Here is a 25,119-nt window from a genome sequence, read left to right as displayed (position 1 = left end):
GGGACATTGTCCTGCCTTCCTCTCTTAATAGCCAGAACAAATATAACAACAATAAAAAAGGCTTTCTAAGCTTAATAAAGAGAGTGGTGCCTGCAGCGACCACTGTTCTCAGCCTTGCACCTGTGCAGCACGTGCCTGGGGGGATTGCTGCCTGGTAGCTTACTCATCCCTCCGGAAAATGGCTTGTCCGCAGGGATGAGAGCTGGGCCTGGGCACTGGGGATGGCGTCAGAGCTCTCTGCACCCAGCAAGACAGGAGCTACATGCAGCAAGTACCAGTTTAATTTTGTACAAGTTGGAAAGCAATATTTTTCCCCTCAACTTCAGCGAGATGACAGTGGCATGATGGCTGATTTTCATTTCAATCAGAGCAGCATATGATTATCCCCTAATTAGGATGTAGTAATAGAAAGGAGATCATTTTTTAACCTACCCGAGAGAACGGTGTTTTGGAGGGGATGGGGGAAGATTATGTTAATCAAATGAAAGCGGCAGACAAGATCTACCAAAATAGCTGCACACATTTTTACCGGCAGCCTCGCTGTCCTTGAAGATCTGTCAGGAGCTTCGATATAAGCCCATATTTTGAGAGTTTTATTTCTAAGTAATAAATACACTTTAAAATAAATACATGTCACCGCAGGCCCAAACTTGTCATAAAAGATCTTACCTTAGGCATAAATATATTCTTGTTCAAAATTATACATAGTTTCGTTGACAACTGTAAAACTGTAAGCATGAAAAACTAGTCGGGCAAAAACAAAAGTAAGACTATCTTAGGGGAAGTTGTTTGCATTTGCTCATTTTTTGGAAAAATATTTGCTTTCATTAATTGAATACTGTCAGCTAGCTCACTGCTCAACTCCCTTTTTGGAATAAATGTAGAGATGCAGTTGCTACGCCTGAGGGAATGTATCTGATGTTACATTAAAGAAAACTGCATCAGACAACATTTTGCAAGATTCTCTGTCTCCATCTGCATCGCTCGGTGGAGAAAAAGACAAGACCTCCTCTCAAGATGCCACTTTGTTTAACTGTCTCCGAAGACAAAGGAGCCAAAATTAGGTTGCTGCAACCACCCAAGGGAGGGGAAAGGAAAGGTATAAAAAACACAAGGATATTCCAAATGGCTAAGACCTATTTAGGTCCACTCACTACCTAAGCCATATTTTGCTCATCCTGTTCTGCTAGAAATGTGCAAGATCCCACCATCAAAAATAAGAACAGTACAGCGCTTGCTAAAACCCATGGACCTAACATCGTACCCACCTAAGGCAAAATAAGAAAAAGTATCTCTGCAGTAGCGGTTCTAATGAAAAAGAGTCAGGAATGTGTTGATTTATTTTCCATCTCTGTGCTTTTAATATGCATCAGTTGTTTCAATGGAATGTGCATTGCAATCCCCCTCTCCTGGACCTTGTTGTTCTGCTGGGGCTCATAATAAACGTTATGAGATACTGTGCAAGAGGAAGAACAGTACTTTGAGCTAAATGTGCTGTTAAATTAAACTCTTTCCTTGAGCAGTGAAAAGGCCCCGAGGTTTTTCATGTCAGCGACATAAGGCAAGTATTTTTTTATTTTTTGCCCTTTTGAGACACGTAGCGTGATCCCGAAGGAAAAGTGAATAAAAATGTTTAGCATTGCCTATGTTCAGAGATACCTGCCAAGAAAAACAGAACCAATCCCTTCTCTTCCCCCCAAAGAAGAGCCCCCAAGTTAGGAGGTTCCAGTGGCTAGAGGTGTCAGATTTCTTTTGCGATGGGATATCAAGCTGCACTACTTCTCACCTGGCCAAGTTATCCCAGAAAGAAACATTCTGAGCTGTTGAAAGAGCTTAACGTGCATTTTTAAACGATTCACAGCGTACAATTTCCTAGAGGATGGGATCCAAATCTCTTTTGTGCTCTGCAGAATTCTATTAAGCCTTTCGAGCACTTTGCGAGATGTGAAGATGTAGTTTGCTAAAGAGATGGCCTAGGTGGTCTGCAGTAAATTAACCTGGTACTGCAGACTACTGCCATTCTTGGGAGCCTGCTTCAGGGGATTTCTATGGGAACAATATAACACCATTTACCAGTTTCTAAAGTAGATTTGCCCTCTGGCTGCAAGTCAGCAGACCTTGGTGTAAAACACAACCAGAAATTAGTTCGACTAAGAGCTGCATTTCAAGAGCAGCACAGTGCTGCCTGTTATATACAACCAAGTACAACCTATTACTTACCACACTGTTATTTTCCCTGGCAAACTTAGCACGCTATGATGGTTGATGCCCTGCCTGGCTGGTATTTAGCGTTCGGTAAATTACAGTAGATCTATGTGTTGCTTTGTACCAATTAACCTCTGAAAGGAGCTAACTCCATTTGCATGGTAATGAGACATTCATCTGAGAGGCTGGAAGTTGAGCTTGCTAATAAGTTTTTATGCAAACACCTAAAGGGTCAAGCACAACAATGAGCTTGGGTAAGAAAACCTTTTATTAAATGCAAATCACTTCTCTTGTAAACACTATAACAGGGAACTTCATAAGGCTCTTAACACCGTTTGCAAGAATGGGGTCATATAGGCTACATTTTCAGGCTCCCCTATTGACTAAGGAATGTAGACACTGATTTATTTATATTTTGAATTAATACCAGCTTGGATAAAATCTTCATAGCATCAAAGGTAGGTGAAGGCAGAGAGGAGAAAACAATATTGCCTTATCTTTCACAGATTGGTCACAGTTTCCTGGGATGCAGGGTGAGAGATAAGACAGCGCTGCCATGGAGCGCAACAGAAGACTTACAAAATTTGTCAGATACCTACCTTATTTATCCATCAGGCTTTACTGAGCATATTGACATGCAGGCGCAATTCCTAGTGAGCAGCCTGGAATTTTGGCTTCCTGCGCGTACTCGGAGTTTCACAGCCTGCGCTCAGAGAGCTACAGGTTTTACTTCGGAAAACTGGCACTGGATAATGTCAAGTGAACGAATGGCTGTCAAACATCCTTGGGATCAAAGGCGCAGCATGTGGGTTCTGCAAGCATACTGGGTCTAAAAGAGGCACGATCCTGCAATTCAAGAGCAGGCACTGGCAGTGCAGCACTTGGGCTTAGAGGTACCAGGAGTAAGACATGGGCAACCCTCCCAAAGGCTGCCCTCCTGGCACTAATGTTGCTTCAGGGTACAACATGTGGACTTAAATATCCAGTGGGTTCAGTGGGAGTTGTTCTAGCTTTCTGATGGAAATTTATAGACTATATAATGTAGTTGCCTGCAGTACGAGCTGCTATTGATACAGAATTTCCCTTTGATTTTTGTAGTAGTATGGGGAAATTTGAGGAAAGCTTTGGGTGATGTGTAGCATCACTTCTTAATACCCCAGACCAAATCCAAGACAATAAATGTAAATGGATCATTACCCCATTAAAGAACAGCATCCCAATCAGTGTATTCTTCTTGATGATCCCTTTGTTAACCTAAGTTACTGCTACCTTCAATAGCATTGATAAGTATTTTCATTTCATGTACCTGTGACAGGTAAAACACACTAGTATGCCATATTCTGAACTCATGAGAAAATTGTGAAAAAGCCTTCCAAACAGAGGCATTGTCCAAAAAGGATTCTTTTTTCTGTCTTGAACAAAATTAAGGCTGTATATAAGCTTATTTCTAGATAGTGACACCCAGTGATGCCAAAGCTATGGATAGCTTTACACTCAAAGCGTAACTTGACTGAAACCTACTGCTCCACTTTTTTTTCAAAAAGTAACCAAAGCTCTTGGGGATTATTTCTTAACTGTTATATTCACTGACTTGTAACATTTAAGCATGCATTGCATGCCTTAAAATGCATCAAACCTCAACTTAGAGAGTTTTTGACCAAGGGTGTTGGGAAACACCCATTAACAAGCCCATTTAACGAGCATTAGCAACACCAGTGCAAAAAAACACACACAAACAAAATTATGGTATAAGCTCAGTATGGCAATTTTTAACAAGTGCTTTGTAGTCACAAAGTATTTTCAGACAAAAATGTTTCACAAACATAGCCAACTATATCTACTTCCTTAAAAAGCGTTCAGATGAGATTGGAGTTTGTAGAAAGTGAGGAAGGAAGTTTGGAGCTAGGTGGCCAAGAAGGCCGAGACTTGAAAGAAAATGTTGTACAGGAAGTGGGAAAGGAGAAGCAGAGCATATTCAGCGTTAATAATTTAACCTACTCAGTGCAGAGCATAACTACAATGACATTTGGCAAACACAGATTGAAATATATTCCTGTTCCGAAGTGCTTGTAACTCAGACAAAATTAAAGAAGTTATATGATAAAGACTGAATTTAACCATTATCTGCTATGTCGTGGGAACCATTTCTCCTTTCAAGATGGATTTGGACTCCTGAGAACAAGAGAAGGAGTTTATCTAAGGAGGACACAAGAGAAGTGCTGAAGCAACATGCTAAGGAGGCAAGGTGACCAGCAGGGCATGGGTGAGGTCCCACACACAGTCAGACCGCAAGGAGAAAAAGGCAAGACCCAAGGTGTGTCCTGAAAGTCCTTTTACAGCTGTTGGTTGAGCAATGGTCCAACCTTAGAGTAAAACACCTTGAAGAAAATAGTCCTCATCCCAAAAACATCTGTTTTTCACACACAGTCTACCAATAAAGTCAGGTTTCTTGTAACATTATTAAGAGAAAAGCAATGAAGGAGTACGTATATTCAGCTTTTGAGAATGAACAGTTTGCTTCTGGAGCCAAAAGGAGATTCTAGCTCATTTTAAAATTAGATGGTAAACACCCAACAAAGTGAAATTAGGATGTGGCAAAGCAGTGCAACTGTAGGTTCCTAGCCTTATAGCCCGGTGCAAAAATTGGATACAAACAGACTTGACTTTCAAAAATATAAACCTAAATCTAGCTTGCTAAGATCGCACTTAGGTATTTAGTGTTAATGAAGACTGCCCATCTAAAACTCTTCCTTTGCTCTAATTCATGGGAAGCTATGAAGAGTTCAGTACTATGAAGATTCAGTATCCAAACTATATTTTTTGGAACTCAGGTTCAAAAATCTCAACTCACCATTCAATCTCAAAGTAGTGCTTCCTTTCAATTCAATTCAGTTTAGTTTGATTCAATTCAAAAAACAAAAACAAAAACACCAAACCATACTTATGCATATCAGATTCTGTCTGCAAAGAAAAATAAAAAAATAAAAATAACCCCCCACCCAAAATAACACTGCAAAAAAAAAAAAAATACTACTAATTATGCTTCTGGATCCAGCGCTTCTCCTCTGGATGCTTTATTGAATTTTTTTCAGGCAAAAATACTCAACAACTCTAGCTGTGTCTTGGCTGTCATTATAAGGAAACAGGCATATCTTCAGTTTAAGACATCATGATTATTTTATTTGCTCTGTCACTTCTTGGCTGCTTTTCCCCAAATCAACTCTATGAGCACATTCTATCAGCCTGCTAAGAACTAAAAAAAGAGGAAGACAGAAAGTGGAAACCAGGGTAAGGAGATCATCTGTTGAAAGCATTTTGTCATGTAAAAATAATCACCGTCACACTGTCACTGGAAGAAGACCCATCTTGTTAAAGATTCACAGTTACATCAGATATTTAGCAAGTGTTCCAGAGAAAAAGCATACTAAACTGTAGGCAAACCAAAAATTAATGAAGACAGAAAAAAAATACTATAATCACAAAGCTCTTTACTGCAAAGTGACCTCTGGAAAGCCACTGACCTTGGCAGCTCTTTGCAGTGACAACTATTATATATGTTTCCTTTCCAGGAACGACCCCATTATTACATGGAACTTCGACACGCAGAAGCAGTTTCATAAAGAGAATAGTCTTTTACTTGCCATGAAAGATTGCAGTGCACAGGAAACACATGGTATGGCTTCAAACAAAGGTATTTCCCTCTAGCTCCCACACAGCTTTTAAATATAGCAATCCCCCCTCTGCTGCATTGTCCTGACACGATTTCATCTGTCTCAGAATAAATCTGCACTTCAAGGATCAAGTCTATGTTTACTCTTTTCACAATTTTGAGCCAAAGACCATAATCTTAAGCAGTTTGGGAAAAGAGAATATCTATTTTATTCCATACCTCATTATGATTCTTCCTTAGCCATTCCTTAATAGTGTTAAGGGCAATGACAGCTGCAGGCTCATTTGGAAAACCTGAAAACAGAAGAAATTGGAAAGGAGAGATAAATGTAAGGCACACATTTTATATACAGATAAGAGAACGATTGTCTCTGTTTCTAGCTCTATTTTGGGATTAGAATTGGTCATTCCTTTACTTTTCCAATTTGCATAAAGTTTTAAGTTTTTTTTTTTTTTTTTAATGGAAATTACTTTTTCAACTCTGGTTAGGAAAGGCCTACAGCCCAAGAGAAGCAGAAACAACAAATACATAGTTACACATACGTCACACCAGGCAGGCAACACTATAAGATGTGTAACACACTAACAAATACTAGGCTTACATTTCACGGCATACAAGAAAAATTCAGATGTCTCTTAGGGCATAAGACCTTTCTTTAATGCATCCATCAGCAAAACTACACAAAACTATGAACCCAGTACTGTAGGCTCATAAGGATAGAAATAATATTTCTATTTGATTTATAAATCTGCTAATTTATGACCTAAAACATAATGAAGAACTTTAGAGATTAAAGAATTTGTGAAGCAGAAGAGTACAAATTTAAGGCCTGATACCCCATGATATACTAGAGATGGTAACTCCCCCCAGTACTAAACAATATCAAAAATCTTTGCAGGGTTACAGGCTTTCTGCTTTGATCATCTCTATCTATCAAATCTAAAAATACTTTCATTACTTAGGCAGCCTTAATTTAATTTTCCTTTAAATTCCTAACTGGAGGGCAGCAAATCACTTCTGTGAGGACTTAAAAATAAAATCCCATAAGCTGTACGAATAGCCCTCGGTAGGTCAGATTAATTGAGCAGCCTTTGAAAAGATGGAGCTGCTGGCAGCATGCACAAGTGAGCGCCAGGACTCCGTCCTGCAAGCTGGTGGGCACCTGCAGACACAGCCGTTTTTATTTTACTTTTTTATGTTATTCATCACCCTCCCACCAGCAACTGAAATGCAGACCCTGCAGAAGTCTTTTCAATCATCTCGTGCGTTATCCTCCATACCTACACTCCTTGACCTTCGTCCTTTGTGCAACTTGTGCATAGCTAGAATAATGAATATATCTAAAAAACAAGTAATACCTCCCAACCCTCCTTTTTTTTTTTTGCAGGTCCAAGATGGAAAAATTAGCAAAGATTCTACAGATGTTACTGTGGATACTTCCACTGCTGCAGGAAACACGCGTGCTTATGACATTTAATAACGACGCTGATATTATACAAGCATGTGTCTTGCTCCACAAACTAATGAATGCTAACAGAACCCAAAGCCAGGCCGTCTAAAAATCTCATTTTGCTCAAATAATAAAACAAACCTCTAAGCAGACCATCTGCTCAAATTAATTACATCCTATCTAACAAACTAGGGCTTCAGAACATGGTAATTCCCCTACTCAGAGCATGGTAGGGTTGTTTGGACGCGCAGGGAACACCATGCAGAGGGAGAAATCAGTTATTTCAGATACACGATAGACCACTCTTTATGCGCAGAATGGCTTATTAGCAGAAAACAAATTCCCCCTCCAGCAAGATTCACTTTCCAGGCTTGTTTTTCCCTCCCTGCAGCAGGGTATTTGCCCAAAGCTGTGATAAAACACAAGCAATTTTATAGAATCATAAATCTCTGAATAAACTGTACATTATTTGTAAAGCTACTGCTATATTAACCCATCTTGAAACAGCAGCTTTGCTACAAACCTGGGGCTCAGCTATGCACACTGAAAACTATGATGCCAAAGAAATGGTTTGGCCACCAAAATTTAAAAAAAATATTGAATTCTGCATGTGATTTCAGAAAATATAATCCACAGAAGCAAAGAAATAAAAATATAAAAAAAACTAATTGCTGCTTTGCACGCACTGCTGCTAATTGCCATGGTGCAATCAGCTCGGGGTTTCTGTGTAGCAGGTGCATGGGCCAGGCCGCCAGCAGAACAAGGTGCTGTGTGACAGGGCCGGGTTCAACAATGGGAGATAGAGCGAGGCGGGATGCTTTAAAATGTGTTTTGTCACTGCTTTACCCGCATCCTCTCTGAGGAAGCAGTCACGGGGAGCACGTCGGGATCAACTGAGGGCAGTGAAATGAGATGCGGAGGCCTGCCCACCCGCTGAGGGCTGGCACGGGCTGTTCTGGAGAAGGGCTCAGATTCACCAGAGATAAAGCAGATGAGGTGACGAGAGAGACTGTCCTGCCACAGACCCGGCTCCTCACAGGCAACCAGCCCTGCGCTAGCACCCTGAGGGCATCTCGGGCGAGCGGGCCGAGGCCAAGCTCTCCACCTGCCCACCCTCTGGCCACATGGGAAGAGGCGGTAATGCAGGTGGGTCTCTAGAAGCACTTCTTTTTCCAAAATCCTGGCAAATTTCTTTGAAACAACTATAGAAACTCTTGTATCTTTGCCCAGGTACCTCAAAGCTGAATGCTTCTGGTGTCACCCTAGAGAGGACACTCTTTGTGTAGATCTGTAGGGAAGTGACCTAACAGGAGTTCTAGCAAGTACCAGCATCAGTGTGGCCACCGCCAAACTAAGATATTTCCTCTCCTCCTCTTCATGTATATAGTTGTTAACAAAATCACTCTTTAAGAGGAAGGACTATGTCCCCACACACCCCACCAGAAAATCCCATGCTCTAGCTATATGAGCCTTATATTGCTTTTCGTATGTCCTCATGCAGATATTATGCACTGTGACAGTCTATAAAAGTTTTAGAAAGTTTTCAAGCTTCTGTGTCTGTTTCCAGGACTTTTTCCTCCTTATTCCTGGAAGTTATAACACTGACATGAGAAACAGCTTGTTAACAAGTGGAATGCTATGCAAGTTCATGTAACTGCCATCGACAAAACTTCCCGGGGAAGGGATAGAAGGATCTTGCAGAATTATCCAGAGAGGAGAACTGAGGAAGATGATAGTAACTATGGACATACACATTTTGGAGTTCCCTTAAAATTTCCTGTTTATTCTGTCAACTTACTCTTACAACTCTGTTTGTAAGAACAAAGTACACCTGTTTCATTAGTATATCAAAAATACGTGATGAACTCCCTATTGTCAGATAAAAACTTTTAGCCATTTATGCTTTGGAGATTTAGTAGAAAAACTTTCACACTATCACGAATGATTTGTCTGTACAGTATTTAGAAAATGTATACCATAAGTTGCTCAATAAATAAAAGCATAACAAGAATTTATGAAATAAAATTAATATAAATCCATTTAAGGGACTCTCAAATGGCACAGAGATGGTGGTAGCTTTCTTTTTCTTTTATTCTGTGCAATCAATGTAGGACCTTATTAAAAAGGTCCAGTTTCTAATCTGGTAATGCCGCCTCCCCATGAAAAGGCCATTAGTAAAACACAAGTACTATATAATCAACCTCTAATACAACAGATCTGAAGATGATGGCAGCAGATTATATCTCCTCGATATAATACTAACAGGCAAATTTCAAATCCCCCAAATCAGTAGCTGCAGGGGTAAATGTTATAATTTGCCAGTTTAACTGGGATGCTTCAGGTTTTCTGTAGATCACCTCCTTCTAGCGAAAAAGATCTGCATCACTTGTTGTTAATACAACTTAAATGTTAGATGGGTTTTTTATTCATTTCAGACTATTCCTTTCTCTATAGTTTCTAAATGGCTCATCAAATATAATATACTTATTTGGCAGTTTTGATGGCTTCATTTCAAAGCAAATCATGAAAAAATAAAAATGAAATAAAATAAAAATAAAGCAAATACACAGCTCACAAAGACTGGTTATGAGCTTCTCATACTTTCTCAGAAAATTATCTACGCTGGCATGTTTATGCATACATTAAGATGTGTGAGTTCTTCGACCGGTCCTACGCTCTCAAATCAAAACCAATTCCCCCTGTTGAACAAACATTACTGTAAAAAAGGAGTAACTCCCATTTATTGAGTTTATATATTTGTCAATGATAGTTAATAATGTATAAAGGAAGCTCCTGTAATAGTAGCTCAGCTGTCATATATTGACATCTTGTGGAAGCACAGAGAAGGCCCCTTGAAGTCCCTACGACAGGGCACTTCCACCATGCATCAAGTACTTGGTATGTGGGAATCATCATCAGCAGACGGTGTGGAAAACAGAAGACTTTTCTGTTTAAAACAAAAGGAAAAAAAACACTAAACTGAAGGCACATTTATGCTATGAAACCCAATTATTACTACTGGGATAAAGATGCTTTCTGATTTGCAACAGGCATGTGAACAACTGAGCTTCATTAGGGTCACAGGCGTAAACCCCAGCTCCTGAGGACATAGCAATTCTAGCAGTTCCTGCTGTATCACTGTGTAAAAGGCAATGAATGAGAGGCAAAGCCTAGCATGCCTGAGGTGGAGTTACTCCATGCATTCACTCGTCCCTCAGCTGCGAAACGAGCAGGAGTCTAATCTTGCAACCAATCCCATATAATCATCTTGTCAAAGACGTATTTTAGCAGTCACAATGAATTCACTGATGCTGGGTTGATTGCCATTAGCACAGTAAATCCCCCCTTTCTGGCAGCAGAGATGTTAGTATCCTACCAACAAGCCTAGGCTATGCTATTGCTGTTTTTTTTTCTTCTTTATAATGTGAAGCCTAGGCTATGCTATTGCCAATTTTTTTTTCTTCTTTATAACGCGGTGATCACATGGTGATTTGATAAACAAGCTGATGAGTTGCTAGCTTGATGATTTTTCTGGATAGTCTCAACTTGAAAAGGAGGTGCCTTCTTTTGGACTGTCTACTTTGAGGGCTAAGGAGACATGAGTCTTCTGCTACATAATCTGCTTTGCTGCATTGAACTCATTCAGCCAAAGAATACCTCATTTGTTGCCTACTTGCAAAGTAACTCGCAGAAGGATAGTGAAATTAAATATTGTGAAAAGACAGTAACCTTTTTGTTACCCCAGTTACTCCAAAGAAAAAAAGCTGCATCTATTCACTGTATCCATTATAGACTGTGTTAGAGCAGTAATTAATTAGCACACACAAAAAATGCCAAAATTCTCAAAATGCATAAACAAAACATTCTTCTGAAGAATTCATTATCTCTCTCAGTTGCTCCCAAGCAGGAACTCTGCCTTTTCATTTCCTGTGAGTGAAAAAAATCAGCAGCCACAGATAAATAAATGTGACTCCTGAAGAATGATTGCCAAATGCACTCAACCACTAACACAATAAAGAGGTAGCTCATAGAAGTTAGTTAAAAAAGCCCTCCCAAACATACATCTAGAAACTAATTCACAAAACAGCACATTTCAGCACAGTGACGCTAAGCCAGGAGACTAAATGATAGTTGGTCCGTCTGCATTTACAAAACCAGCAGGATGAGGTGATTTATCCACAATGCTGCTGCTTTCTTCACTGAGTGGTTTGCGAATCTGGAATCAGTTTAGGGCTTCAGTCTAAGAGAGGTCAGTCACAAGCAAATGAGCAAGTTTCGAGGAAAAGTATGTCAGCTACTCCTTCCCGGAACACAGGCTCATGCCACGCTTCTACACTGATACCCTTAGGAAAATAATTGTCATATAATCCAGGTAAAACTGCCAGCTGAATACAGGCTTATACAGGTATAATTATTTAGGTCATATGAGCCAATAAAGAGGTGGGTGCTAACAAGTCTCATGATTCTATTGAAGAAAAACTCAAATTTAAGTTCACTAAGCTGTTTGAATTTTGTTACTATTGGAAAAGAAAGTTCTTTATCGAAAAGCTGTTTAATATGTGAGCTGCTGAAGAGAAAGGCAGTGTTCCCGCAAGTCCTCAGAGAGACTTTGCAGCAGGAGACATCGCACTGGGATTCTGCAGGACAGAATGTTTTTCTACAGTAGTTAGTACATTTTTTATCAGCACTTACAGGGAGCTTGCTTGTAGGGCAAGCTCATAATGGATAGATCAGATCTCTTCCAGCCTCCTAGAAAAACATAGCAAGCAAGACTTGGAGACAGTCTGGGAAACAAACCAGAGCTGTGCTATTCCCTGCATAACATAATGGATGTTTTCTGTCTGAGTATTTTGAAATGCTCATGTGGAGCATTAAGGCTTCAAGCAAAACATAACAGGGGAACAGCAGAAAGATCTGACCAGAATACCGACAAGGAAAGACCTCCTACCCTGGCAATTAGCATTCTCATACGTCAAAAGAAAGTACATGCACTGCAAATGCAAGAAATCAGGTAGTTATGTAAATATAAAAGCTGCCTAGGAGAGTGTACATGCAATGTTTGGGTAACTTATGTGCTGCCATTTAGACACACACATACAGCTCTTCATGAGTTCAAGTATATCATTCTTCTCAAAACATACTCTAGACCATATCCAGAATTGCTGTTCTGGAAATGAGGGTATTACATAGAAACGTTACTTGGAAGACTTTGTAACATTTTCATGAGCTCCTCAATGCAGAATATTTCAACTGCCATTTAGCTCACCCATATATAGGAAGCAAGTTGTTTCTTAGGGTTGCAATATACGACAGCAGAAATAATTTGAAAACAAATTTGAAACAAAGCACTGATCAACTGTGAGATCTCCCATCCATCATATACTAGGTTGAATGGCAAGAGGATATCAGCCTGCTTGTAGGTAGAATTCAAAATTAAACCTCTATTTCTATGCCTAAGGATCCAGGGGCTGCTCTTTAGTAACAGCAGTAAAGGACTGTGTAACCCTAAAAATTGCAGCTCCCTCCACATCTGCACCTTGCAATCAGTTGCAAATGCTAACTGAAGGTTTGCATGCATCTGAGCTATTCCCCCTCCTTGGTTGAGTCCCTGATGTGTAGTGAGGTCAGCAAGAGAGATCCCCACGGCACTGTGGTGCAGCAGCTTGGGATGGAGGAAGAGGAGGAGAGAGAAGAGCTGCCGGGGAGCACTGGCTGCAGTGAGGGCTTGGTGGAGGAAGGTGGCTTGGGCAGAGATGAGACACGCAAGGACTTGAGGACACAGATATGTATATAAGACATGAGGGAAGACACGCTATCACCATGAAGGGAAAGGAGCTCATAGCATAAAAAGCCTGAGAAATTTCAGTGGAACAAAGCACACACAGGCGATGGACAAAAGAACAGACCAAGCGCTGCTGCTCCAGCTACGTCCCTTAAATCACTTCCACCACACTCAATCGCTCTGACGGATGCAATCCAAAAACCCAGCTGGATTATCTAAAACCAACAGAGCACTTGGTGAAGGCCATGCACACACAAGAACAAACAAAACAACGTGATGTTATTTCTACCGAAGCACAGTTCTTATCTCCTCTCTGAAGGGAATCAAAGACTTCTTAAGAGCACGTAAAGAAAATCGGCTGAAAACACATATCCTCAGTTTCTTGTGAAAAACAGGAAGATAAAGATGTTCTTTTATATGTTTTTAAAATCTTTTATCCCCTAGAGACTTATAAGGAAAAAAAGTTATAGGGCTGGTTGGTGAAAAAGAAAGATCCTGTGTGAGGCATATTTAATCTACTTAGTTTACTCTTTTTAACAAATACGTTATTGATTCTTGGCTAGCGTGTGTTATTCAGACTGTGAATTTTTCTTCCATTCTTGCCTCGAGCAGTGATAAACTGTGCTAACAGGTCACATAGACGAACAGCTATTGTATTCAGGAGATCTACAACAACTGGAAAACTGAAATATTTTCAGAGAATCGGGAGTTCAAAAATGCCACTACACATCAGAGGCAAAGAAAGCTGGGTTCATTTTCGATTTGATACATAATGACTATTATTTTTTATCATACATTAGAATACTCCAGTCCTCACAGTGTGAATGCTGCTAAAGCAAGTGCTCGTGCAGGTTGCCTGATTTGACACATCCCTGCACTATCTCAACATTTGCTACATTAAATTTTTAGGAGGAAGAATTTTTAAATCCATACTGAGATGCTGCAGCATTTCTGTAGAAATCATTTGCTTAGCAAGCGAAGAGTTCCACCTGAAAATACATAGCCTCCTTTTTGTCCAGCAGGGTTTACAAGCACCTTATTTGCTTTAATGCTACTGTATATTTATCAGACGATGTATTCTGGGTATTTTGTATTTTACTTAATTCCAGGCTGTACTGCAGCAACTCTGTGAAGTGCAAAAAAAAGTACACAGAAACTGCGGGCTTTTTTTTTTTTTTTTTTTTTTTGCTTTCTCTGATCCCTTAGATGACAACATTATGCACAAAAAGAGAAATGCGATTAGAAAGAGTTTTAGGGATTAGATTAACTGATTTGAAGCACAGATAAGGATAACTTGTGATATAAAACTTTGATCCAACAACCAAGTGTGTGAACACCTGTGTATCTTGTATTTCTTGAGCTCTTAACCTCACAACCAGTAAAGAATTAGAGCATCTATGAATAACAATCAAAATACCAAACTTATCTTTTGGAAAATCCTGATTGATTCTTGTTTCTGTTTTTAAGGTCGCTTTCTCCCACAGACTAATTTAGATTAAATATCTCTTTTTTAACACCTCCCTACTGAAACACTTCTCTCGACTGAGAAATTAAGCCCTAGCATCAGCTGACTTTTAAACCAAGTGACAGTACGTGATCAATAAAATATGCTAGATTTCATCAGGATCTTCCTCTTTTTGAAAGATCACAGCATTAGTTCTCAACAAGTATTTTTTAAATATGATTTCTGCTAATACCCCTAATTTGCATTTCACTCACAATTAGGCATTTTCTGAATCTTGCATACTTCAATCAAAAAGGAAATTAAATAACTAGTTAATAGTACTTTCAATCCCACAGATTCAAATCCAATTTAGTCTTGATATGAACTTTAGTTCTTATTAACATTTGTCTTAAATAGCATTTTCATCATGTACTCTGAAGCGTTGTCAAGTGTGATTTTTTTTTTTTGATCATTATGCAAGCAAATGTGTTTTGATTTAGCAGATACTGGAAATTTCTAATATTTAGAAATGTTTAACAAACATCAAAATTTCTGGTTAGCCCCATGTTGGCATAACTGGCTTTTAAACAAAATGTTTCATTCTGTAAGAGATCACATTCAGAAAATAGGACTGGGTCTCTATGCTGTTTTGAACAATATTCAAACCAGTATAGGAGAAGGATAAATACCAACACAAATCACAGTGAGTTTAGTCAGGAAGGATGCTCACAGCTGAAATGAAGGAACCTAAGCTATGGCTGGTTTGATCATGCTATGAAGAATATGGATGACTAAGAAATGTCTTTTTTTTCCAACAACTCAGCACAAATAAGCAGCTTATCTGGACAGTGGAAATGTAAATCTTTTACCACCTGTCAAACAAGTGGGCTTAGAAGATCTGTACTTAAAAAACAGGCACTTCCAAGCGGAGTCTTTAAGTGAAAATTGACCTCCAACCTCAATTTCCTTGTTATGCGGCCATGTGGCTGTGAAAAAAATGGTAGTTTATTCCCAGACTTTATTAAATCTGTCTCGTGTGTATGCTCAGCATGAGCTGACTCTCAGTAGGCCTCAGGAAAGCTCTTGTTTCCAGTCAGATATCCACACTTTGCACCACAGTCGTATACACCTAATCCTCTCAGAAATACCAAATCCCAGGTGGATTACTGAGAGGCATATGGAAAAGCATTTAAACTTACTGGATGGCGGAAGACCATTGATTATTGAGCAATGAAACAAAATAAGGGGAAAAAAGAGAGAGAGAGAGTTATCTTTAAGCAGGCGAACCATAAAACAAAGGTGGGTCAGTTCAAAAGAGGTTTTTACATAACCAAGACAGAAGGCAAGCCTTAGAACCAAACTTACAGATTGGCTTTAAATAATATAACTTCTATTAGTTTCATCAGGTCAAAGGGTCCTCTCCTTGCATGCAATTACATCCAAGGTAGCTTGCCTTAACGTAACACTTGCACATCTCCAGGGTGTGAAGAATACCATAGTAATGTTGAGTTGGGCCTAAATTATTTCATTCCAGATCAGAACCAGTCGGAGAGATTTTGACTTGATGAAACTCAGGATAAAAATGAAAAATACCAGGCAAATTACCAGGACTATATGTTATGGTATCTAGAGAGGTCAAGGGGATTCCGGCAGATAATAAGATAATAAAGAAAAACCAAAGAAGCAGAGCTTTTACACTACTCCATGCAGGAGTTAGTTAATCTTGGAGGTAGAAAAGAGCTAGTAGCAGCTCTACATCTTAAAATTAAAGAACTGAAAGGAAGAAAGTGGAACCTACACATTTCGCAAACCCTCCTGACTACAGTGATAATAAGACAGCAAAAAAGTATCTGAATGAAAATAAAATTTCATAATATTTCATGGTCTCTGTTTAAGGTTTTGCTCTCTACTATAGATTTCTCTGCCAAAAAATATTCTCGGTATTATATTTTTCTCCTACAAGAATATATAATTTCAAATATTGCAAAATGAAGTCATAATAAAATGCATGCGGAAATTGTAAGAAAGGCAGAGAATGGAAAATGAAGGCATGAAGGTTCAAATAATCAAAACCAGGATAAGAATTTGTTCAAAAATAGACAAGAAAAAGTACATTGCGGGAAAACAAATCAGGTTAGATTTACTAATAAAAAGTCATTCCACAAGAAACAATGTTGATTTTTATAGATCAATTACTAAACAGAGGACCTCCACAAGGCAGAAAACTTACAGTACTAATAAGTCAAAACCAACGAGATCGCAGAATCATAGAATGGTTAAGGGTGGAAGGGACCTCCAGAGATCATCTAGTCCAACTCCCCTGCACAAGCAGGGACACCTAGAGCAGGTGGCACAGGGTGGCATCCAGGCGAGTTTTGAAGATCTCCAGAGAAGGAGACTCCACAACCTTTCTGGGCAGCCTGTTTCAGGGCTCTGTCACCCTCAGCATTCTGAGACCCTCAGTCTTCACTTCTCTACACTAAACAGGCCCAGCTCAGTCAGTCTTTCCTCATATGATAGATGCTCCAGTCCCTTCATCATCTTGGTGGCTCTATGCTGGACCCTCCCTAGAAGCTTCATGTCCCTCTTGTCCTGGGGAGTCCAGACCTGCATGCAATACTCCAGGAGAGGCCTCACTAGGGCTGAGTAGAGGGAGAAGATCCCCTCACTCAACCTGCTGGCAACACTCCCCCTGATGTAGGCCAGGACCCCATTGGCCTTCTTGGCCACGAGGGCACATTGCTGACTCATGGTTAACTTGCTGTTAACCAGGACTCCCAAATCCTTCTCTGTGGAGCTGCTTTCTGGCAGGTTAGCCCCTAGTCTGTACTGGTGTCAGGGGTTATTCCTCCCCAGGTACAGTGCCCTGCACTCGTCCTTCCGAACCTCATGAGGTTCCTCTCTGCCCAACTCTCCATCCTGTCCAGGTCTCTCAATATGTGTATACATTTTCATATATAAACTTGCAACTTGACGCACATGCAAGTTAAAGCTAGTGTGCTTACAGTGATTACGTGGAGACAAGAAAAGAATAAGTTTGATTCAGGCAACTGACACTCTGAACATGCTAACAAACATACAGTCTCTATCTAAAGTGCTTAAGCTTAAATCAAGAGAAGATATACCAATACTCGGATAGAGCCATGCAACACCATATCCAACTTTCTGCATTAAAAGTATTCTAGGTATAGAGTAAAAAAGTGATGGACATCTGAATAAAAGAAGGATCTGCAGAAGTCAGAAGGGTCAAAGAAGCCGGATTTTTAAAACAGGACATTACAACTGGGCCTGACTAAAACACAAAAGACTTGGAGTGAACAGAAAGAATAATTGCTACAAGTTAATCTGAGTTCATGGAAACACCAAAAGAAGAAAACATGAAGTTAAACTAAGAAAGATCGCCAACTATAGGAATTTGGAGGAATTTACTGAAAGAGCAGGAAGGAAAAAAAAAGTAAGAGAGCAATCCTACCAGCTTACGTAAACTGTTTCAACATTGGTTAGAAAACCATTTGAAGAAAGAGTAACTATGAAATAATAGTCTTAACCCAAAGGTGGAAATGATGCATGTGTGAATTTCTGGGGCGTTTCTTGTGCTGAAATGCTAATATCACTCTTGCTTCCTATCAGTTCCCATGAGACTCCACATATGCCTTTTTTTGTGTGTGTTCTGGTTATTTAAGTATGGGTGAAAGCTTCCTGGAACACACCAGAAATAATCAATGGTTCCAAACAATAGAGGGGCTTTTGAAATATCAGTGAGCCCATGAAAAAAATACTCTAATTTTAACAAAGCAAGCTTGAAGAGAGGAAGAAAGACATCTTCTAAATCCAGTTGTAACACAGGAAGATGTTACTGCCTCAAACAGCGCATCTCTATCTCTGAGGCGTTCCTCCTCACTCAGATCTGCTGGCTGAGATGCCTCTATGAACATCCCTTGCTTCAATCTTGTTTATTTATTTATTTATTTATTTATGTGTTTGTTTTTCCATCCATACTCCTTGGGATTGAACTGGATTAGTGAGTGTTGCTATCACATGTGGAGCACATGGACTACCAGACCTAGGGATGCTGTCATTCCTGACAGGGGCCTGGAAGCAGCAGGAAGGTTCCGGAAGCTGGCGGAGTTACGGCATGGACAGGAATGTCTGGGGTGCAATTACAGACAGATAATTCAGGATTACATTAAGTAAGTACACGATTACTTCCAAGTGTTTAGTAAACTGATATTTAGATTTATTGTGAAGGAGCAGGAAGAGAGTGTCATCAGCAGTTTTGGCATTTTGGGAGAAGGGCATTATGATTTAGAGATTCATGGACATTAATGCATTTAGTAGGCCATGCCAAAAACAAGCGATAAATACTGAGGAGTAATCTAAAAAGCAGGGATCATACATTAAAAGTTTCAAAATTAAGACTGCACATGAAATTCAGACAGACCTGTTTTGCTTAATAGGTAGAAACCAATGAAATATGTTGACAGTAAGTCATAAAAACAAATGAAAAAAAAAAGTAGATGAGGAAAAAGAAGTGTAGAAGCAAGAGAAAATTTTAGACATCAAGAATGACAAAATGTTGAGTCAAGGCTGAATTATATTCCAAGTGCAAATGTCAAGGTGACTTCTTCCTAATCAGAAGCCTTAGGTAGCATGGTATTTTAATAATTGGTGAAAATTAGTCTATTGAACAAATATATAATTTCATTATACAGAATAACTGTGTTTTTTTAGTTAGATAATTTCTGGAAATCATAAGTAATTTATATTATATCTGTGCATGTATAAACATATACAGACTTCTACACTACACATCTATGTTTTTATTGACATAACTGCTGATAAAGAAGCATTTCTATCTATTCCTTTTCAGAAAGTGGTTAACTGGGTTAAGGTCAGCATAAATGTCATGTAATCAACATGGGAAACTTACTGGGAGGTCAACCACCAGCAGGAGAAACATCAAAAGACAAGAGATAAGCTAAGAAAGGCTTCTTTACCCTCAAATGCTTGAAATTCCCAAACTAAAACATCACTGTCCTTAATGAGACACTTTGAACAGTCCGTGATTATTTTAGAAATTCATCAATAGAGTAGTTGCATGATGTCCCATCACTTGTGTGCTGCTTTGGAAAATGTTAATTGAAAACATACATTACAAGTTTATAAAATCTAATGTACTTACAAATTAAAATATATAATGTATAAAATGAACAGCCAGAGATTCCATTTCTTGGTTGCTGAGGATGATAAATTCAATTGCTACGTCTGATTACCTATACTCAGTAAAATAGTGACAACCCATTAATCGGGCCATGCAAGAGCTAGATGGGTAAGAGATTCCACCACCTGCAGCCTCATTAGGAGTGACACAGAGGCATCACCAAAATGTGCTCTCATACCCTGCACCCTGGCAGACAGCTGGGATTTAGAAGACAGCTCTGAACCTAACATCTTCCTCTACATTGAGATTACCAGACATCAGTAAAATATTGCAGCTGTAGAAACTAAAACATTATAACATATGAAGTCCACAACAAAATAAAACAGAAGTTACCTAGAGCACTGGCCAGCTATTAGTAAACATCTAAGCAGCACTTTTTTTACTCGCATTGTATTCAGTGCTGCAGAAGATGCAGCAACCTTTTTCTTGCTTACTTTGGCAATTATACTGTATTTTTATAGAACAGACAAAAACCACCTTTTAATTGGGCAATGGCTGTTCAGGAGTTGAATTCTTCTTTTTGCTCCTTCCTACAGGCAAAAAAAATAACAGAAGACTATAATCAACGAGCAAATATAGCTCAAAATGTTGTTGGCCTTACAGCAGTAACATTGTTAATGGTGCTCAGTTAAAGAGCATTCTGGACTTGTAATGGTCTCCTATATTATGTTTACTAGCTGCGACAAAAAAAAACCTATCAGTGGCATAATGATAACACCTATTATGGACACTAGCGTAACTACCTTACAGTAATCTACCTTACAGTAATCTACCTAACTACCTTACAGTGAGATCTCGAAGGGAAGGGCTCTGGAGCGGATGCTCGTCCCGGAGCTCCTTGTCTAGAGGCGAACAACAGAGCGAGAGGCAGCCCCAGCGCCGACCCCCGTGCGGGCAGTGCTGAGCTCCGGCCAGAGGCGGCTCTGACTCAGCGCGGGCGGAGCCGGCAGGGCAGGCGGGAATTTAAAAGCTGCCCCCCAGGGAGCGCGAGCGACCAGGAGCGCGTGGTGCGGCAGTTTGTGCAGGCAGGGGTCAGGGAGTCTCCCCTCAGGTGTGGAAAAGAATCTTTTCCCCGGACTCTTCCAGCAGCGGGAGATCAGGTGGAAGCCATGGTCTCCACTCGGCAGAGAGCTGCCACCAGGAAGACTGTGGCGACCCAGACTGAACCGCCACAGAAACATGCAGCGGTCCAGGTTTCTAGCTGTGGGGGATGCCTGAGCCTCTCCATGTTACCAGGGAGTGGCAAAAACACAGCCTGCCTTAGGTGTGAGCAGGTGGATGACCCGCTCAGCCTGGTGGCGGAGCTAAAGGAGGAAGTAGAATGGCTGAGGGCCATCAGGGAAAGTGAAAAAGAAATAGACTGGTGGAGCTGCATCATGCACTCTTCCCAGGAAAGCCACCCTGAGAACCCCCCGATTCGGTCAGAAAATCCAGTGCCCTCTTGCCCTAGGGCAGAGGGGGTGGACTTAACAGTATCCAGGGACAATCAACAATGGAAACGGGTCCCCACTCGAGGTGGCAGAAGATCCCCTCCACGGCCCAACTCACCTCCACCTGTAACCACATTCAACAGGTACGAGGCCCTGGAACTTGTGGATCAGATAGAGGAGGCCTTGAACCAAGGCCCGTCTAGGGAGCTGTCTACAGAGAGGCAGTCTGGTCCATGCTGCAAGGCTGCTCCCCCTAAAGAGAAAAGGAGCTCCCGGAAGAAGCGGCGGGTGATTGTCATTGGAGACTCCACGCTAGAGGGCACGGAGGCACCGATATGTAGACTGGACCCCTCATCCAGAGAGGTCTGCTGCTTGCCAGGGGCCAAAATAAAGGATGTTACAGAAAGGCTCCCAAGGATTGTTCAGGAGTCTGACTATTATTCTCTGGTATTGTTTCATGTGGGCGCTAATGATGCCATGGGGAAAATGAGGGATATCAAGCAAGACTTCAGAGCCCTAGGGATGGCCATCAAAGGTACGGGAGCCCAGGTAGTGGGTAGTTCTGTCAACAAGGGGAATGGATTCAAGGAGGAGAAGGCGGATATGGCAGATTAACAACTTGCTGCGCCGCTGGGCTTGGCAACAGGGTTTTGGCTTCTATGATCATGGGACTCTGTTTGATGACCACCAGCTAGTGGGGAATGATGGGACCCATCTCAGCAAGAGGGGCACACGTCTCTTTGACAGAAGGCTGCCCAACCTGGTTAGGAGGGCTTTAAACTAGGCAAGAAGGGGGAAGGGGAGTGTCACACAGACACGGCAAGCAGTACCGCACAGCCTAGGTCAGATGGCGTCCAGCGGGAGTATGCTATTGGGGAAGTGAGGATAGGAAATGGTGATGGAGGGTCCTCTTTCACCCCTCCTGGGAAACCTGTGACCTCTGTTGCTTCCCTGAAATGCCTGTACACCAATGCGCGAAGCATGGGGAATAAGTAGGATGAACTGAAGATCTGTGTGCAGTCCCAGCATCATGATCTCATTGGAATCACAGAGACGTGGTGGGATAGCTCGCACGACTGGAGCGCTGCCATGGAAGGCTATGTGCTCTTTAGGAAGGACAGGCTGGGAAGGCGAGGTGGTGGAGTTGCTCTTTATATAAGAGAGCAACTGGAATGCATGGAGCTCAACCTGGGAGTGGAGGATGAGCGAGTTGAGAGCTTGTGGGTAAGGATTAGAGGGCAGGCTAATGTGGGAGACACTGTGGTGGGTGTCTGCTACAGGCCACCTGACCAAGACGAGGAGGTTGATGAGGCCTTCTATAGGCAGCTGGATATTGCCTCACAGTCGCAGGCCCTGGGGGGGGACTTCAACTACCCCAACATCAACTGGAAGGACAACACAGCCAGGCACAAGCAGTCCTGGAGGTTCCTGCAGAGCGTCGACAATGATAACTTTTTGACGCAGGTTGTGGAGGAGCCGACGAGGAGAGGTGGGCTACTGGACCTCGTGCTATCAAATAGAGAGGGACTTGTAGGAGATGTTAAGGTGGGGGGTAGCCTCGGCTGCAGTGACCATGAGTTGGTGGAGTTCAGGATTCAACGAGGAGGAGGCAGGGCTGTAAGCAGCCTTGCAACCATGGACTTCAGGAGGGCCAACTTTAGCCTCTTCAGAGACCTCCTCGGAAGACTCCCATGGGCTAGAGCCCTAGAAGGTAGGGGGGCCCAAGAGAGCTGGTTAGTTTTCAAGCAGCACTTCCTCCATGCCCAGCACCAGTGCATCCCTGTGTGTAAGAAGTCAGGCAGAGGGGGCAGGAGACCTGTGTGGATGAGCAGGGAGCTTGTGGCAATGCTCAAGCAGAAGGCAGCGGTATACAGAATGTGGAAAAAAGGACAGATCCCCTGGGAGAAATACAGGAACGTAGTCAGGGAATGCAGAGATGCGACAAGGAAAGCTAAGGCACGGTTGGAACGCAATCTGGCAAGGGACGTTAAAAATAACAAGAAAAATTTCTTCAAATACATTAACAGCAAAAGGAAAATCAGGGAAAACATGGGTCCACTGGCGGACAAGATGGGCACCCTGGTTACAAATAACACAGAAAAAGCAGAGTTGCTGAATGCCTTCTTTGCTTCGGTGTTCACCAAGGGCACCCCATTAGAGCCCCAAGCCCTAGGGACAAGAGAAGAAGCTGGTGGAGAGGAAGACCTGCCCTGGGTAGAGGAAGATTGGGTCAGAGAGCACCTAAGGAACCTCGATACCCACAAATCCACGGGCCCTGATGGGATGCACCCCAGAGTGCTGCGGGAGCTGGCAGAGGTCATAGCTAAGCCGCTCTCCATCATCTTTGAAGAACAGGGGAGGTGCCAGAAGACTGGAAGAAGGCCAATGTCACACCAGTCTTCAAAAAAGGCAAGAAGGAGGACCCAGGCAACTACAGGCCAGTCAGCCTCACCTCCGTCCCCGGAGAAGTGATGGAACGGCTCATACTGGCCGTTGTCTCCAGGCACATGGAGGACAAGAAGGTGCTCAAGAGTAGTCAGCATGGATTCACCAAGGGGAAATCTTGCTTGACTAACCTGATAGCCTTCTATGATGAAATGACCAGCTGGATAGATGAGGGGAGAGCGGTGGATGTCGTCTATCTCGACTTCACCAAGGCTTTTGACACCGTCTCTCACAACATCCTCCTGGGCAAGCTCCAGAAGTGTGGGATAGATGAGTACACAGCGAGGTGGATTAGGAACTGGCTGGATGTCAGGGCCCAGAGAGTGGTGATAAGCGGTGCCGAGTCTAGTTGGAGGCCTGTAGCTAGTGGTGTCCCCCAGGTGTCAGTCCTTGGTCCAGTCCTGTTCAATTTATTCATCAATGACCTGGATGAAGGCACAGAGTGCTCCCTCAGCAAGTTTGCTGATGACACAAAACTGGGAGGAGTAGCCGATACCCCAGAGGGCTGCCATCCAGAGGGACCTGGACAGACTGGACAACTGGGTGGTGAAAAACCTCATGCAATTCAACAAGGCCAAGTGCAAGGTTCTGCACCTGGGGAGGAATAACCCCAGACACCAGTACAGGCTGGGGACTGACCTTCTGGAGAGCAGCTCTGAGGAGAAAGACCTGGGTGTGATGGTGGATGATAAGTTGACCATGAGGCAGCAGTGTGCCCTCGTGGCCAAGAAGGCCAATGGGATCCTGGGGTGCATAAAGAAGAGCATCTCCAGCAGATCGAGGCGGGTGATCCTGCCCCTCTACTCAGCCCTAGTGAGGCCGCATCTGGAGTATTGTGTCCAGTTCTGGGCTCCACAGTATAAGAGGGATGTGGAGCTGCTGGAGAGAGTCCAGCGCAGGGCCACAAGGATGATCAGGGGCCTGGAACATCTGCCCTACGAGGAGAGGCTGAGGGAGCTGGGCCTGTTCAGCCTGGAGAAGAGAAGGCTGAGAGGGGGCCTGATCAGTGTCTATAAGTACCTTAAGGGAGGCAGTGCAGAGGATGGTGCTGATCTCTTTTCAGTGGTGGCCACTGATAGGACTAGAGGTAATGGCCACAAACTGAAGCACCAAAAGTTCCACAGGAACTTAAGGAAAAAATTTCTTAATAGTGAGGGTGACAGAGCACTGGAACAGGCTGCCCAGAGAGGTTGTGGAGTCTCCTTCTCTGGAGATCTTCAAAACCCGCTTGGACGCAGTCCTGTGCCACGTGCTCTAGGTGACCCTGCGTGTGCAGGGGGGTTGAACTAGATGACCTCTAGAGGTCCCTTCCAACCCTAAGCATTCTATGATTCTATGATTCTAATTAAAGGCATAAGAAAATGATTAATGTTCTAAAGCCATAAAACTGCATCAGTTGAAAAGCCATTATGTCTGCACTGTCTACAGCTCAGAGCCTACATGGGGCAATTTGCACAGCTATGCATCCTGCA

General features: G+C 42.0%; 1 protein-coding gene across 1 annotated transcript in view; it reads right to left on the bottom strand.

Moving 5' to 3' along the window:
* MACROD2 (mono-ADP ribosylhydrolase 2) overlaps positions 1-25,119 on the bottom strand; it is a 751,315-nt gene that overhangs the window by 216,809 nt on the left and 509,387 nt on the right. The window contains exon 8 of the mRNA XM_088520560.1: positions 6,095-6,168. Within this exon, the coding sequence (XP_088376686.1) occupies positions 6,095-6,168 (74 nt within the window). The remainder of the gene's footprint in view (positions 1-6,094; positions 6,169-25,119) is intronic.

Source organism: Tinamus guttatus, unplaced genomic scaffold, assembly GCF_059628265.1.
Source record: "Tinamus guttatus ecotype Peru unplaced genomic scaffold, ASM5962826v1 Tinamus_guttatus_pri_ptg000090l, whole genome shotgun sequence".
NCBI classification, from domain to species: Eukaryota; Metazoa; Chordata; class Aves; order Tinamiformes; family Tinamidae; genus Tinamus; species Tinamus guttatus.
The sequence above is the reverse complement of the archived record's forward strand: the minus strand, read 5'-3'. Positions and strand labels throughout refer to the sequence as shown.